The 16652-nt window shown below is 33.1% G+C and overlaps 4 protein-coding genes across 5 annotated transcripts; 3 read left to right on the top strand and 1 right to left on the bottom strand.

The window, feature by feature from the left end:
- The first annotated feature begins 11 nt into the window (after positions 1–11).
- Pdzd8 (PDZ domain containing 8) lies at positions 12–4379 on the top strand. The gene is made up of 10 exons (XM_008202748.3): positions 12–341; positions 389–583; positions 839–1031; positions 1079–1289; positions 1336–1490; positions 1540–2470; positions 2524–2755; positions 2968–3193; positions 3244–3530; positions 3762–4379. The coding sequence occupies exons 1-10, from the start codon at positions 180–182 to the stop codon at positions 3963–3965; spliced, it is 2796 nt and encodes a 931-aa protein (XP_008200970.1). The 5' UTR covers positions 12–179; the 3' UTR covers positions 3966–4379.
- Positions 4380–5842: 1463 nt separating this feature from the next.
- On the top strand, positions 5843–8450 carry LOC103315054 (cytochrome P450 4g15). 2 transcript variants are annotated; one of them, XM_015982888.2, is made up of 9 exons: positions 5843–5901; positions 6306–6394; positions 6441–6547; positions 6595–6871; positions 7220–7286; positions 7335–7461; positions 7509–7676; positions 7722–7790; positions 7839–8450. In XM_015982888.2, exons 1-9 carry the CDS (start codon positions 5858–5860, stop codon positions 8346–8348), a joined length of 1458 nt encoding a protein of 485 aa, XP_015838374.2. In that variant the 5' UTR covers positions 5843–5857; the 3' UTR covers positions 8349–8450. The 2 variants fall into 2 exon arrangements, with proteins under 2 accessions (XP_015838374.2, XP_064212412.1); XM_064356342.1 differs by lacking the exon at positions 5843–5901 and having other exon boundaries at positions 5947–6394.
- Positions 8451–8518: 68 nt separating this feature from the next.
- On the top strand, positions 8519–14842 carry LOC659561 (cytochrome P450 4g15). Its single transcript, XM_015982896.2, has 8 exons — positions 8519–8729; positions 11116–11222; positions 11272–11548; positions 11600–11793; positions 13817–13993; positions 14040–14108; positions 14154–14319; positions 14368–14842. The coding sequence occupies exons 1-8, from the start codon at positions 8576–8578 to the stop codon at positions 14709–14711; spliced, it is 1488 nt and encodes a 495-aa protein (XP_015838382.1). The 5' UTR covers positions 8519–8575; the 3' UTR covers positions 14712–14842.
- Positions 14691–16191, bottom strand: LOC103315055 (uncharacterized). Its single transcript, XM_008202767.3, has 5 exons — positions 16070–16191; positions 15898–16026; positions 15603–15845; positions 15376–15556; positions 14691–15331 (listed from the first exon to the last, which is right to left on the bottom strand). Exons 1-5 carry the CDS (start codon positions 16096–16098, stop codon positions 14723–14725), a joined length of 1191 nt encoding a protein of 396 aa, XP_008200989.1. The 5' UTR covers positions 16099–16191; the 3' UTR covers positions 14691–14722.
- Positions 16192–16652: the final 461 nt, after the last annotated feature.

Below are 16652 nucleotides of genomic sequence, written 5' to 3'. Positions count from 1 at the left end.
GTGAGTGTCATTACCCTCTTGAGAAAAAAACAGAAAAAGGAAAATCATGTTTGGCTTTTTTTGACGCTTATCATATATGAGATAAGCACAAGGGGGCTATAAAATGGTAAACTGACTCCACTTTGTGTTATTTCGAACAAAACGGGCCTAAAAATGGTGATAATATAATTTAAAGCGCTATGGATATATTTTTGTTCATGTTCCTAGTTTTTATATCTTTTTTAATTGGTATTATAGTGACTCTCGTGGTGCAATATTATATTTTGTATTCTTATTTTAAAACAAGTCCAGTGGTCACACCAAATGAGAAAAAGTGTTCTACTGATTACGTTTTACCAGAGGTATGTATTAAATATTTATGTTTTTGTGTGTATCGAAGCGCTTTTAGTCTTTGAAAAAACAATTGGATAGTGAAGAATTGAACGATGCGACGAGTTTATCGGTTAGCCTGGTTTTACAGTTTTTGTTTCACGAATTGAGGCATTCTGAGGCTATTAAACGATGGCTTTATAAGAAGCTGAGTCTTGAGTTTGAGGAACTACTAACTAAAACTACCATAGGGAAATTTTTCGAAGTCATTAATGTGAGGGTTTGATTTTTTTCTACGGATAGGCTAGGGCATGAAACGACGTACAAATAATGTATTTTAACTGCCTAAGATTTTAAAAAAATGCATTTTTTCCAAGTAATTAGTGAATTGGAAGCGCCCTCATTTTTATTCTACCGTACGATTTTTTGGGTTCAGAAAACCCAGCGATTTTGTATCTCGTTTCGTCTCCTAACTTATACTCCTCCGTAATTTTTCCAAATTGTTTATTTCTATCATTTTCCTGTGCAGATTAGGGATATGAACTTAGGTAACAACTTTCCAAATATTAAAAAAATCAGTATTGAAGATGTGAAATTAGATAATAAGGAAGGACACATAGACACTGTCAGTTTATGTCTAGATGTAGATTATACAGGAAACTTTTTACTTAGTGTTGATGCCAAAATGAAATTTGGAAAAACTGCATATTTATCAATTAAGGGTAATAAATAACTCAAAACACACACAAATTTCAACAATCAATTTTAGTTAATAAAGTCAACGGACTTGTAAGACTTCAGTTTACAAGACATCCGTACACACACTGGTCTTTCAGCTTTTTTCAAGACCCCATTATAGAATTAGAAGTTGAATCACACTTTCAGGGACGTCAATTACAGTCAAACATCACAAGTCTTATCGTAAACCAAATAAAAAAAGCCATCAGACGAAAACACACACTACCAAATTACAAAATCAGGTAACAAAAATTTGGTTACCACGCTGGCCCTAACAATGATTTCTAGATACAAACCGTTCTTTATCAAAACTGACCCTAGCCAACTAGACACGGACGATAGCGAAATCGTCCCTCAGGGCCAACTTGAAGTCACATGCATAGATGTCACACGACTTGAGTTCTCAAATGCGGTTCAAAACGTTTATTGCACTGTTGCAGTTGGTGAGTGTTCAAAAGCCACCAAAAAAATAAATTCATTTATTTGTCGTAGACACGATTCCTTGGATTTGTGTTTATGAATCAGATGAGCGCACTTTCATGATTCTAGAAATCACAATGACTAAATTAAAACAGGCCCAACTTGGAGTGATTTTCAAGCCGGAAAAAAGCTCAGTGGCTGTTGAAAGCGTCTCTCCACACAGTTGCGCCTTCAAATCTGGCCTCAAACCCGGCGATATTGTTTTAGCAGTTGAGAATAAATCGGTTTCGAGCGTTCCCCAAGTCGCCAAATTTATCAAATCAGTGACTTCGACTCATGTCACTCTTCGAGTGAAAAGACTGGTCGATTCGTACGTTTTGCGCAAGAAACACTTCGATAAAAACTCAACTGATGAGATGGACCAAGACGAAAGCAGCTTCTTCATTGTTGATAGCGTGGAAACGCCGAAAAAACCGGCGGAGAAAATCCCGAAAAGTCTTTCAAGCAACGAAAACGTCTCGAAATTTGCTCAAACGATCGGTAATTTTAGTTTGCGCAAACGGAAGGCTTCCGTTTCGGATAAATCGTCAACGGAAGTGAGTTGTAAAAGTACACCGACGTCTAGTAGCCCTGGAACCCCGCAACATGGAGTGTTTAAACAACATACAAGCCCGCTATTGGCTGGGAAAAAACAATCGATCTCGGAAATACCCGAAATTTTGCGCGAAAATTCCGAAAGTGAAATTATCGAGGTCGGGAAAAGCAAAGAGTTGGGCCCGACTTCGGTGCTTTATTTCAATGAAGACTTTCAATTTAGCCTCAAAAAGGGGCTCAAGTACTTGAATGTCAACGTTTGGGGTACAGTGACTGATGATAAAGATGTTTTGTTGGGATATGCGAATATTCCCTTGAGCCATATTTTGAACGAATGTTTTAATAGCGTTCTAGGGCACTACATGAGACGGTACTCTTTTCTACCGCCGGCGTTTTGCCATTCTAATAAGTATGTGGTGTGCGATAATTTGGTCAAAAATACAGAAACCTGTAATTTTTCAGCCAATCACACCCACTCATGGCACACTCTGGCTTCGAACACGTCTTTTGCTACGGAGATATTCTTTTGTCTTTCATTTGGTCGCATGAGGACGATATCGAAGTTAAGCGTAAAATGTCGCAAGATATTTTAAACACAGACATTGAACAAATTTCAACTTCAACAGCTCTCAAGCACGACTTCATCAGAACGCAGTTTCACCGAACAACTCACTGCGATTTCTGCTCGAAAAAGGTAAATAAACTGAAAATTTCTTTTTAACAGGCAGTAGTCTTTTTCTACTACCAGATTTGACAATAATTTAGCATATAATTTTCATACTCGTGTCTTGATAAAAATCTTATTACAATTTTTTGTGATACTATACTGTAGAATTACAAGTTTTTTCTATAAAAAATTGAAGGGTCAACTGTTTAATGAATTTAAAACTGTTAATTTATTTGTAGATTTGGCTCAAAGACGCGGTCCAGTGCCGCGAATGCGGTCTCTGTTGCCACAAAAAATGCATAGCCAAGTGTCAAACGAGCACTGCATGCATCCAAGGTGACAAAAAAACCGAACCGGAAGCGGTCCAACCGGAAATAACCATGACGGAACCACCCGACGAAATGACCGAATATGCAGAAGGGGGGTTGAAACGAGTAAACAGTGTGAAAAATTTAGCAATACCAGGTTTTTGTTTCCACTTTGCGATGTGTTTTTTGCTTTAATGAAAATCGTAGGTGCGCATTTATTGTCAACTGTTTCGAAAAGTTTGCCTCCATCGCCCCAACGAACGCCAAGTCGCAAACAATCCATGTCTAATATAAATCCATTCGCTTTGTGTCCTGGTGTTTTAGAAGACGTTCAGAAAAAACCGGAAGAAGCCTCTGAAAGTGTGAACCGACTTTTGGAACAAGTCATGCAATGCCCCCCTGATGAGACGCTCATGGATGTGGCTAAAGAAACGGGAAGGCAACTCTATGCCAATATGCCACATGAGGAGAAAGTTGAAAAAATCAACATTATGGTAAGCGTTAATTGTGAAGAAACTATTTTCTTAAAAATTAAATTTCAATTTTTTCATTTAAATACTCGTTTGAACTTTTTTAAAATTCATTTTATGTTGTTGATCAAAGTGGGCTAACTGTGAAATTAGGTAGGCAACATTGAATGACTCCAAAAATCAAGCATGTACTGTTACTTTTTCAATGTTGCCAACGTAACTTTGATTAAAGATTTAATTGGACACATTGTATAGATGGCAGAGCTGAAGAAGACGCTAGATTCAGTGACCATGGAGCATATGGAACTGTCGAAACAGCTAAGTAGCCAAGAATCGGACGCTGAGAAGACGAAACTGGCGTTTCTGATTGGTCAAGCCGATGCTAAGGTTCAAGGATTATCAGTATTGATGCTTCATTATTGTTCCAGTTTACAGCATACTCAAGAAAAAATTGTGTAGGCGCTTTTTGTCTACTAATTAAATTTCTTGAAACAAAAAAGCATATCATCGTGACCCCGGTACTTAATTTTTGCATTTATGACACTCCTCTAGTCAATTAATTTTCACGTATTGTAGCATTTTTAGTTTTTACACGTTTTTAGGAACATTAACTATACTTACTGTGATAGCGTAGGATGTAGTAAGATAATTTTTAATATTTATAGTGACTAGATGTATGTGCAAAATTGTCTCTAATTATTGGTTATAATCCCGGCAAAAAGAGTGAAATAAAGCTTTAACATTGTTGTATTTTTTGCGTCCATGTCAGTATTTTAGTTTTTTATTTTTTTGGCAACTTGGCCCAACGTTAATTTGTGAACAAATTCTTTATGTAATATATTTTGTATAGTAAATTTTGCCTGCTTCACATAATGGTCTTTTATTTCAAACAATTACGAATGAAACTATGGTTTAATAGGTAATAAATAAATAAAGGTAATAAAGGTACCTCCATACCTTTATTAAAAAATTAAAAAAGTTTAGACTTGCGTTTTCTTGGAGTCATTTCTGAAATTTATCTTCTGTGATATAGCAGAAAATTTAAACATTTTTTTGACGGTACTTGCTATTTTAAAATTATAGAAAAATGGCAACAGCGCACTTACATGTTTTGGGGTCAAATAGGTCACAAATAAAAATTTATGTGAAATTAGTGACAAATTTAGTGTTAAGAAAACTCCCTAGTTAAAGAAAAAACGCCCCAGTTAAAAAGAAAACCTCCTAGTTAAAGAGAAAACCGCCTACTTAAAGAGAAAACCCCCTAGTTAAAGAGAAAACCCCCTAGTTAAAGAGAAAACCCCCTAATTAAAGAGAAAACCCCCTAGTTAAAGAGAAAACCCCCTAGTTAAAGAGAAAACCCCCTAGTTAAAGAGAAAACCCCCTAGTTAAAGAGAAAACCCCCTAGTTAAAGAGAAAACCCCCTAGTTAAAGAGAAAACCCCCTAGTTAAAGAGAAAACCCCCCAGTTAAAGAGAAAACCCCCTAGTTAAAGAGAAAACCCCCTAGTTAAAGAGAAAACCCCCTAATTAAAGAGAAAACCCCCTAGTTAAAGAGAAAACCCCCTAGTTAAAGAGAAAACCCCCTAGTTAAAGAGAAAACCCCCTAGTTAAAGAGAAAACCCCCTAGAGAAGACCCCACAAAATCTTTGATATGAGTTACTTAAAAATAAAAAATCCCAAACAGTTCGATGTAATTTTTTTTAAATTAGAACGTCACAACTCAAAAATGAATGATTTTTTTGAAAAGTGACTAATAAAAAGGACATTCTGTATATTACTTAATTGAAATTATTAATAAGGCAAAATTTTATTATTTGTAATGTTATCTAAAATAGAGGATGCTTAAATAATGCTTTGTGCAGATAAAAAAAGTTGCACTTGTTATCCCCAAAAATACGTTTATTATTTGTATTTGTATTTTATTATTTAATTATTTTTTTACATATTTTTGAACAAACCAACAATGAAGGAGGCTCGTTGGTTTTAGAATGATATAAAAAAAAATTTGCACTGACTTAATATAATCGATTAATTAATTAATTACATATTATTATAAGGAAGAAAAATTTTGAAATAGTTCACATACATACATAGAGAAAAATATAAATATAACATCAAACGCCGAGTTCTGGGTGATTATTAGATTTTGAAACAAAGAGTAAAAATATACTTTTAGCAGATGATTAATTATACTACACATCCAAAAATAAACATTTAAGTGTTGGGAGGAAACTCATTTTTGTCTGCTTCACATTTTCGTCTTTTATTTCAAAAACACAAATGAATGAAACGATGCCTGACCTTGCTACATATAATTACACCTGATAGAGCAGAAAAAATAAATAGTGAAAGAATGTGGGAGTGTTTTTATATTCTCTCACCCTGCCTGAACAAAAAGTAATTATTGTGATTTTGACACACTTATTAGTTATTACTTAAACATTGATTCATAATTTACTGAAAGGTTTTTGTATTTATCGAATTCGGGCAAAGAGAGACTGGGGTGAAAGTCCAATATTTAGACTAAAAAATAATACAGTCTCTTTTGAAACTGTAAAAATTTCCTCATTTTGACTGTTATTAAAGACTCATCTAGGAGACCAAAAACTTTCAATTTCATTAAAATTCACACACAATTAACCGCATTATTTTACCTAATGATCTAAATAATGTCACAAAGTCTATTTAACAGAACGAGACGCAAAAATCAGGCAGTCACGAATTGTTACAACAATGAAACACTTTTATTTGTATTTGTTTTCCATTTTATTTGGTTTATTGCTCTATTGTTGGTCACGCAGAAAACTATACAAGTTCTCAACCCAAGTCCAAGGCCCCCCTACACTCCCTATCGTCGGCAATGGTTTAAAATTCTTATGCAAAAAAGAAGGTAAGTCACAGCTGCGCACCTCAAACCCTATTTGAAATAATTTTAGACGTTTTAAACGTTTTCATCGAATCTCTAAACCCTTATCCATCACCAACGAGAATGTGGTTTGGGCCACGCTTAGTACTTTTCGTCAAAGATCCAAACCAGTTACAGGTCCACAAATCAAAAATTTTGAACGAACAAACCAATCCTTATTTCAGATTATTTTACAATCGTCGAAACTCGCGACTAAGGCTTTTTTCTACAAGTTCCTCGAACCGTTTCTAGGCCAAGGCTTATTTACAGCATCAGGGCCCAAATACAAAACTGATAAAAAAATACTGCAACCACTTTTCTCGCTAAAAATGCTAACAAATTATTGTGCAGTCTTTCAAAAACATGCAGATAAGTTGGTTGAAGGGATGGCCAAGCATGTGGATGGGCCCGAATTTGATGTTTTGGACCATTTGAATTTTACAGCGTTCGAATCATCCATGGGTACAGTCACGATCATAAAGAATGTCACCCCTATAAACTGGCCCGGATTTTCGTAAATGTCGTAAATTTGATATCAAGCATTCCTTTAAATATTTTCTCAACATGTATTCAATATGTGATTTTAGACATCACTTATATTAAAACCGTATAATTAATATAATTAGAATCGGTATACATTTAACAAGTTAAAATTTAAGTCAACGTTAAATTAATTCGAAGTAAGTTTCCATTTACTTTGCATTGACAAAAGACCAAAAATAATGATGGCAATAGAGGTGACATTTTTAATGACTGTGACTGTAAATTTTATTTAGGGGGGGAAAACATCCAAAAATGTTTGCTTTGTAGATTTGTTACTCGAAGACAAAAATAAACACTCGATCGATTACAAAGATATTCCACAATACGTTCGAAGGTCGGCAAAGTGAAATTCAAGCCAAATATTACTTACTTCTGGTTCCAGATTTTACCACATATTTTTTAACCGTATCACAAAGTTTTGGCTCCACTTTGATTTCATCTTCAAACGATCGTCCTACTACCAGGAGCAAAGAAAAATGAAGGCAATAGCGAATACAATGATTGAAGAAGTGTGTTTTTTGCACTTTAAAGTCAGGCTTACGAATTTTTTTCACAGATAATGTACTCAACTGTTCCTCAAGTTATCCAAAAACTGATGGAAGGTGGAAACATTTCGAAGAAAAACAGTTCGATGTTGGAGAAATTGGCCGAGTTAGTGGTCGAGAACCCGAAAGATTTAACTATTGAAAATTGCGTTGATCATTTAATGACTTTTATGGCCACAGTTAAGTTCTTAAAAATTTTGCCAAATTTCTAATTAATTTTTCAGAGCCAGGATTCGCAAAGTTCCGCTGTTGCGTTCACTTGTATGATGTTAGGAGCCTATCCTCACATCCAAGTAAATAAAAATCACCAAACTTAACCAAATTAAAAATTTTATTCACAGGATAAAGTCGTAGAAGAATTGAGCGAAGTACTAAGTAATAAGACGTGTGTCACTTTGGATGAATTATCAAAACTTAATTACTTGGACATGTGTTTGAAAGAATCAATGAGATTGTTTCCGGTTGCTCCTTTTATTTTCAGAGACACGACTGAAGAATTCCAATTGGAAAATCTCACAATTCCGGGAAATGTGACTTTAGCTTTGTCGATTTATCACGCCCACAGGGACCGGAATTTTTGGGAAAAACCGGACGATTTTTACCCGGAACATTTCGCTCCGGAAGCTGTGAAAAACCGGCATCCTTTTGCTTTTCTTCCGTTTAGTGCAGGTCCTCGCAAATGCATAGCACAGCAATATTCGACCACTTACATGAAGATTCAGCTCTGTACAATTTTACAAAATTACGAGATCCAGTGTCAATACAACACGAAAAATATTAAACTGACAACGGATATTTCGGTCAGACCTGTACAGGGCTACATGCTTAAAATCCGCAAAAGGAGGGTTTGAATAAAATAATAAACTGGGAAAAATTGTGTTATTTTTTATTGTACCCAACAATGCGTTGAATTAAAACCACTCGGTGGCGTTCTTTCTCAAGAAATCACAAGACTATAAGGTCAGGTCTCAAACGCGCGAAAAAAGCTTAGAAAGTAAACAATACCTAGGTATTTAAAGTGGCGTTCGAAAGTATGAGGCAGTGCCTTTAAGCTCCTCGTTGTGTAACAAATCGAGCAATGTTGTTTCTCCTTCTTGTGATTTTGATTATTTGTTGTCTGGTGAAGTATCATTGGGATAGGCGGAAGTTGTACCTTTTTGCAGCGAAGCTTCAGGGACCTAAGGCCTATCCTGTGGTGGGAAATGGGCCACTATTTTGGTGCAAAAATGAAGGTAGGCCAATTTAATTTAAAAAGCAAAAATTAATTGGAAAAGTAGTATAATTCAGTTTTGAAAAATAAAAACCTATTTTATAAAAATTTTGATTAAGTAGTTATTGATTGTTAATACGTCGCCCATTCACTAAGGGTTTTAAAAAGCCTTAAAATATATTAGTGTACAAATTATACAGGGTGTAACAATTTGGAAGCAAGCATTTCTGAGTTTATCTGCGTTAAAGTTCAAATGTCGAAAATCTGTTTTTTGAAGAGATGAAGAGAAGATGAAGAGATGGATACGATCCTAATTTATCTATCTTAATTAAAAATGTTGCAGTTTTCTAATAGGGTGTCCTACAAACAAGGAAATTTTACCTAATTTGTAACGATTTATTGTTTGCGAATTTAAAAAAAAAGTTGAATTAAAATTAAATTTTGTTATTTTGGTAAAATTCCCGTTGTAGAATAGTATCCAAAATACTTTGTATTTTTTTGAAAAATACAATGATCGTCAATTATCAATAGGTGCATCAAAATAATTCAGCCAGTATTGTAATTAAAAATTATTTATAGAAGATGCCACTAAAGATGATGTTTATACAACAATTACAGTTTATATAAAAGTGGGTAAGCTCTTTTGACTTCGGAGAAAAAAACAGTGAATTTTTGAAAATATGTTGCTTCTTTTTTACTGTCCGCATATAAGTTAATGAAGAGTGTTTCCCTTAATTACGAGATCGTAATTTTAGTATTATTTGCGATTTTGTTCTTATCAATTGTCTATTTTATTTTTTAGTTTGAATTTAACTGTATTATTTGTATAGATTATTAAATTTTCTTTTTTATAAATTAAAAATGTGATTTTTCATTTATTTAAATAATGGAATAAATTATAATGTTATTATATTATTTATTATGTCTTATTGCTCGGATGATGATACCGATAAAAGAGGTTTTTTCAAGCAGTTTAATTATGAAATTTTTCTTAACATTAGTAGTAATTCTTGCTCTTTTAATAATTGTTTCCAATGTTTCCGGATTTAATAAATTTATTAGTAAATATGTTAATTTTTTTCATGGAAACTTTTATTAGCTCAGTTGATAGATGTCTTGAATCACCCTGTATGTATGGTTGTAGTTACAATTACAGCCTTTATTGAGAAAAAAAGGAAGTAATTTTGGAAAACTCAAAAGCACAAGAGACCAAAGATCAACACTTTCCATTTATCAACTATTTTTTTTTATTTGAAGGGTTTAGAAAATTCGTTTAAAGTTGAGAAGTTATGATGGTAAAATTTTATTTTCTACTCTGTACATAACTTTATCTATTCCAAAAATTAGTATCGTTTAAGGTCGAACACTCGTAAAAATTCGTAAATATTAAATTTTAATGGATGATGTTTATTAACTAAAAAAACACTGGAATAATAATAATAGTAGAATAATGGTATTTATTATTATTTATTGTGTGTTATTATAAATGTTTTTTTTTGTGAAGACGAATCTATAGTCACCGAACTCGCATGCTGATAAACTGACTTGTTTTACTAATTTGGAAAATATTTTAATAAATATGTTGAATATTTTTGACCTGGAACTTTTAGCTCAGTAGAATGTCCTGAATCATCCTGTATGTATAATTGTTGTTATCAAATCATAGCTTTTATCGAGAAAAAATAAAGAAAGTAATTTTGCGAAACTTAAAAGCGAAAACTAAAAATTAACACTTTTCATTTACCAAGTACTATTTTTTTCAAAAGTTAAAGGGTTTAGAAAATTAGTTTAATGTTGGAAAGTTATGGTGGTTAATATGATTTCCTACTCTGTATGTACATATACTTTACTATTTTAGAAATTATTATCACTTTGAAATCAAATAAAAAAATTGTAATTGTTTAATTTTAATGTATGTTATTTATGATAATTATTTTTGGTAAGCAACCAAAAAAAACTAGGTATTCGTGGTAATATTGAATTTATAAACGCAATTTTATTGCATTTTCGGCGACAAAAGTCGCTGTAAATACATTTTTAGTTAATTTGGGGCATTTAGTTAATTACCATTAATTAACAATCTTTAAACCACAATAATAATGTATTAAAATTTTAGAAAGGGTGTTGGCCCACTGGCACTAAACAAAACTTATCTCATTACGCCTTTCTTATTAAAACAAACACAATGAGCTCCTTTTACTTAGTTATATAACCCGATTTTTGATAATTTACTAAATTACCAATTTTTAACACTTGAATTGTTTTATGCACGTGTTGGTATAAATTTGTATAAATAAATCCAATTACTCTCAAATTATAATGACTCAAACCTTTACTTGTTGAGTGTTGCAATAATCTCTCACTGCCAAGTTCAATAATAATGTGAAAGGAAAACAATTATTTTGCAGAAATTTTCAACAATTTTATGGCCGCCACGGCCCCCTACCCGTCCCCAGTCCGCCTCTGGGTGGGCCCGAAATTGGTCCTTTTTGTAAAGGACCCCAACCAACTTCAGGTACTTATCGCAATTTTCCAAATTATAATATTAAAAAAAACTGTTATAGCTCATTTTGCAATCGTCCAAAATCACAACCAAGTCGTTTCTTTACCGATTTCTTGAACCCTTTCTCGGAAAAGGGCTCTTTACGTCATCGGGCCCCAGACAGAAACATCACCGCAAGTTGCTCCAACCCCTATTTTCGCAAAGGATGATTGAGGGCTATTGCCACCTGTTCCAAAAACACTCGAAAAAATTTGTCGAAGACTTGAGGAAAAATGCCAATGGACCTGAATTCAACATTTCAACGTTCTTGCAATTTACGGCGTTCGAAGCTACGATGGGTTCGAATTTACTTGGGGGATTTACCTATTTTAGAAATAATTAATTTTCAGATTTATTGCTGGAAGATCAAGATACGCACTCGATCGATTACAATGAAATCCCGAACTATGTGAGAAAGTTTTACGAAATTGTGTTCACTCGAGTCAAAAGTTTTTGGCTACATTTGGATATATTTTTCAAACTTAGTTCCTACTATCGGGAGCAAACGAAGTTGCAAAGCTTGGCCACGACTGTCATAAACGAGGTAAAGTGTAAGACTAAGTTTTGCATTAGTTATAATTGGAAAAATTGGTCCAGATTTGCAATTATGTTAGCTAGCGCGTTTTAACTTAGAACAAAATTAAATATACAGTGAAGCTTTTATTTTGCTGAATATTAGGGTTACTAAAAAAGTGTTTGTAGTGCACTGACGGGGACTTTTTAAAACTAAATACAAAATAATGCAAATAATAGTGTCAGTAAAATAAAATCCTCATTGTATATTTAAACAAGAAAATAGCCAGAAGTTTTCTCAATTTCATTCAGAATTAAGTTTTAGTGAAATAAATAAAAAATATAAAAAGGGTAATTTATTTATATTTTTTATTCTCTGGTACATTGTTGCGAGTTAGAAGCATGTGTAGATTAGGGGAAAATCTGGAAAAAATTCCGAAAGTCATATTTTAAAAAATCTGAATCTCCAAACTTATTTTTTTAACTTCTTCAGGTTTCATTATTTTTCAGTGTTTATCTGTTTCACACTATGTAATCTTTCCCTAACATAATGACAAATAACTAATTAATTTTTAACTTACCAACGGTCTCTAGCACTTTTTTGAAGTTAGAAAAATAAAAAAATTATCAAAAAATCAAAATTTGTAGATGTGCCGAGACTGGGTACTATAAACAAAAGTTGACATTTTAACTAGTTCTTAAAAAAACTTTATCTTCTTTATTATGAAATATACACATTTAAACCAAAGATATTATAAAAGCACTTTTATTTTTTTAAGCAGTTGTTTAACTGTATAATAAGTTATTTTTTCAAACTGGAATTATATAGTTGCCTATGACATTCTCAAAAGGGTAAAAATATATAAATACAAATAATATTTTTATATATTGTTTATAAAAAATATATTTAAAATATTCGATAGTAGTTGGCCATGGAAAAATAATTTCACATGAAATGTGTGAATAATCTAGAAGTTTTTAAAAACGGGAATTACAGTAAAAAATGTGAAATTGTAAAAATAAGCAATGTTAATGTTATTTTCATTTAAACAAATATACACAGTGTTCATAAATGGTTGTTCATGACAAGTCACTTGAGATTTAAACGTAATGTGAAGCTTAATTTAAATTGTGAATGCCGTCCCTTTGGACAAATCACAATAATGTAAATAGATTTCTGATCTAAAAACAAAAGAATACACAACAAAAAAAACATTAAAAAAAAAGAGTAAATAGCGAGGTAACATTGATACAATTAATATTTTTTACCATAGATGATATTTGATTTGGGTGTTTAATTTTTTGTAAAATCAAATTTTATTGACAGGCACTCATACAATTAATGAGATTTTCCTTTTTCCAACATTTCATGTTTAATTAATAATTAGAGAATACAAAAGCAAAATGCAAGCTTGCCATTTTAAATCTAGAAACAAATATGTTTTATTAATCGAAAAAAGTTGATCTGATAATTTATTATCGTGTTTTTAAGGTAATTAGTGTTTAAAACACCATGAAATTATAAATACTTGTTGGGTAATACTATATTTTTCAGTTTCAATTGAAGATATAATTTTTTTTTCCATGTCCTACTATAAAAAAGCAAAAATTGTGTTTTTTATTATTTAAAAATAGATGTATAAAAATGAACTTTCAAAAATGTCATAGCCGTCTATGTTTCTATTAAAAAAATACAACTGTATGTCATTGCATCTAAAAAAATACTTAAAAAAATGTAAAAGACTATAAAAACGTGTCTTATAATGCCTTTATTTCAGATGTGTAGGTATGTTTTATTAATTATAATTTAAGAGAGATATGAATTTTTTAAGATTTCGCTAAAAAGTCAACTTTTATTTGTAAGTTGAAAACAAAAGACGATAGAGAAATGCGGTTTTAACAAAAAATATATTCTCAAAAAACAAACTTAGGAATGTATCCTCGTTTTTCTCTAAACCTCAGTTTCTTTCGGAAATTCCCTATTCGGACACTAGCCTGTACATAGCCCCTTTAGCAATTTTCAAAAAAATGCTACATAGCCACTTCAATTACAGATTACGGAAACAAATGTGCCAAAAATAATCGAAAAAATCAAAGCGGAACGGAAACTGGCCGATGCCGAGATAAGAGTTCCATCAATGTTGGAATCGATCGCTGAAATGGTGATGGAAAACCCCGATTGTTTGACCATGCAGGACTGCACCGACCACTTAATGACTTTTATGGCAACAGTTGGGTCCAAAATTTTAATTACGCCTTAATCACTTCAATTTTCAGAGCCAAGACACCCAAAGTTCGGCCGTTGCCTTCACTTGCATGATGCTGGGCGCTTACCCCCACATCCAAGTAATTTTCACTTTGCCCTAACAATTTTTTAGGAATTTTTTCCAGGACCTTGTCGTCCAAGAGTTAAGAGAAGTGATGGGCAAAAAAACCAGCCTCGACCTAACCGACGTTTCGCAACTCAAATATCTCGAAATGTGCCTCAAGGAAAGCATGAGGTTGTTCCCTGTTGGCCCGTTTATTTTCCGGGACACCACTGAAGACTTCCAATTCGGTAAAAAACAATTTCAGCGTTCGCTAAATTCCACCGAATTATTCGCAGATAAAATGGTGATTCCGGAAGGTGTGACTGTGATTTTATCGATTTACCACGCACACCGCAGCCCGGAGCATTGGGAAAAACCGGATGAATTTTACCCGGAACATTTCGCCCCGGAGGCGATGAGTAAACGACACCCTTGCGCTTTTATCCCCTTTAGTGCAGGACCTCGCAGATGCATAGCCCAGCATTATTCCTACACTTATATGAAAATCCTGCTCGCGACCATTGTGCTCAATTACGAGATCGAGTGCCGATTCAAAGCCGAAGATGTTAAACTAATCGCTGATATTTCAATCAGGCCGCAACAAGGATATCTGATCAAATTGAAAGACAGGACGAACTAAAATTTATTCTATCACAGAGTTAACAGTTTTTTATATTTAATGTTAGGTGACTCTTTCACGCAGTTGTTCACGTGGAGAGAACGGACTTTTGTAACGTTGGGATCTTTTAATAAATTGTATTTATAGTTTAATTTCGAGCCACTTTTTGATTTGATAATTAAGTCTTGTTTCGATTTTAGCTTCCCGATCACGCTAACCAGGGATCTGTTAGCTTTGAATAACTTTTCCCTGAGCAGGATTTTCGGAGTCAGGTGAGTTTTTTTGTTACAAATTTTCGCATCACTGTTTTTATACGAAATTTCTTCGTAGTCACAATTTTCGTTCACTTCTTCGACTGGCTGTTCCGATTTCTGTGATTCTTTCGTGCTATAAATCGTGCTTTTTTCTTCTTCATCATTATTTTCTTCTTCTGGTACTTGAATTACTCGGTCCACACTTGAAACTTCACGAGTTTGGCAACAAAAATCAGCAAATGCAATTTCCAAAACATCAGATTCGTCACTTTCAAAAATTGATGGTAATTTGCTGTCTAATGTAGCCAAAAGTTCACACTTCTCCCTTTTAATTCTTTGCCAATTCACGATTAAATAAAACAACAAATGAAAGTAAATCCTGTCGGCCTAAAATAAACAAGTAGATATTGTCAAACTAAATTAGGACCAACTTTGATAACGAATCCGGGTCTGTAAGGCCGAACAAATAGAGACGAGCTAAAGTAAACAACAAGAGCTGTAACACTTGTTTTATCAAGCTTATCACTGTATCGTTTGAGCGAAATGTTTCGAAAAAAATTAATCAATGTGTAAATTAACACAACGTGGGCTTTGGGGAGTCGATGAATTGCCCTAAAATTCGAGCTTAATTTTTTAAAAGTGTCATGACATCACAAACCAGGAAATTTCTAAATCTAGCTGATAACACGTCCTGTGTTTTTGGCACTGACTGGCCAAAAAATCCCAGTTGTATTTCCGCCCATTTGAATATTTCGTAAACAAAGGCAGGGGCAAAACGCCCAAGAAGTGACGAATTAGCCAAAGAAATGTCAACGGTTGAATGTCCTTCTTGTAGCGCAGTTGACCGGAAAGTAGCGTTTCTTTCAAATTCAATCCGGTGTTGAGCGGTTTTTCTCGAATTCTATAATAATTTGAATTTTGCATTCGAGGCAAAGATAATTAATGCAACTGACTTGATAATGCGCGATAGAGGGAAAGGATTGTTATTTAGGGCAATTTTTGTTTCGTTGAACAGGTTTTTTAGTCTGGGGTGAATGCCGTTTGGGGGGAATATGTCTTCAAGGGGGACCCCAAAAGCAAATCTGGAACCAAAATTAGGAAAAATTAAGTGGTGAGAGAGGGTACCTTATGCAAAGTAAGTTTGAATCGTCCATTTCTGGGATTTGATGTCAGGTGCCAAAATCTGACACATCTGACAAAAAACCTGCCTGAAAATATTTGTTTTTTTAATGATATACAGAGTGTTACAAAAAGTTGGGGACAAAAGGGAACCAGAAATTAAAATAAATTTGCGTTTAAGCCAACCTACCTCTATAAACTTTATATAGAGCGTCGAAGTTTAAAAAAATTTCGTTTTCCGTAATAACTTCTTAATAAAATAATCGATCGATGTTGATATAAAGAAATGGTTTTCACTTCTGTAATAAACGTTTTCAATACTACCATTTAAGACAATAAAGTTGTTTTTTAAGTTGCCAGTGCCATGAAGAAGCAAATTAATTTATAAAAAAATAATTTGCCTTTTTTGACATTTAAGTGTATATTATTTTAAACAATAATTTGGTATTTTTTACGTCTCGGCTTTGTTTTTTGGCTTAAAAAGTAATATAATTAATTATAAATAATAACACATAATAATTATTTTATTATTTCAAGTGTTATTCTACAACAACGATGTTTAAATGATTTTTTGTTGAAAAAATTCTTA

Source organism: Tribolium castaneum, chromosome 4 (genome assembly GCF_031307605.1).
Source record: "Tribolium castaneum strain GA2 chromosome 4, icTriCast1.1, whole genome shotgun sequence".
NCBI classification, from domain to species: domain Eukaryota; kingdom Metazoa; phylum Arthropoda; class Insecta; order Coleoptera; family Tenebrionidae; genus Tribolium; species Tribolium castaneum.
Note: the sequence above shows the minus strand (reverse complement) of the source record. Positions and strands in the feature narration are given on the sequence as shown.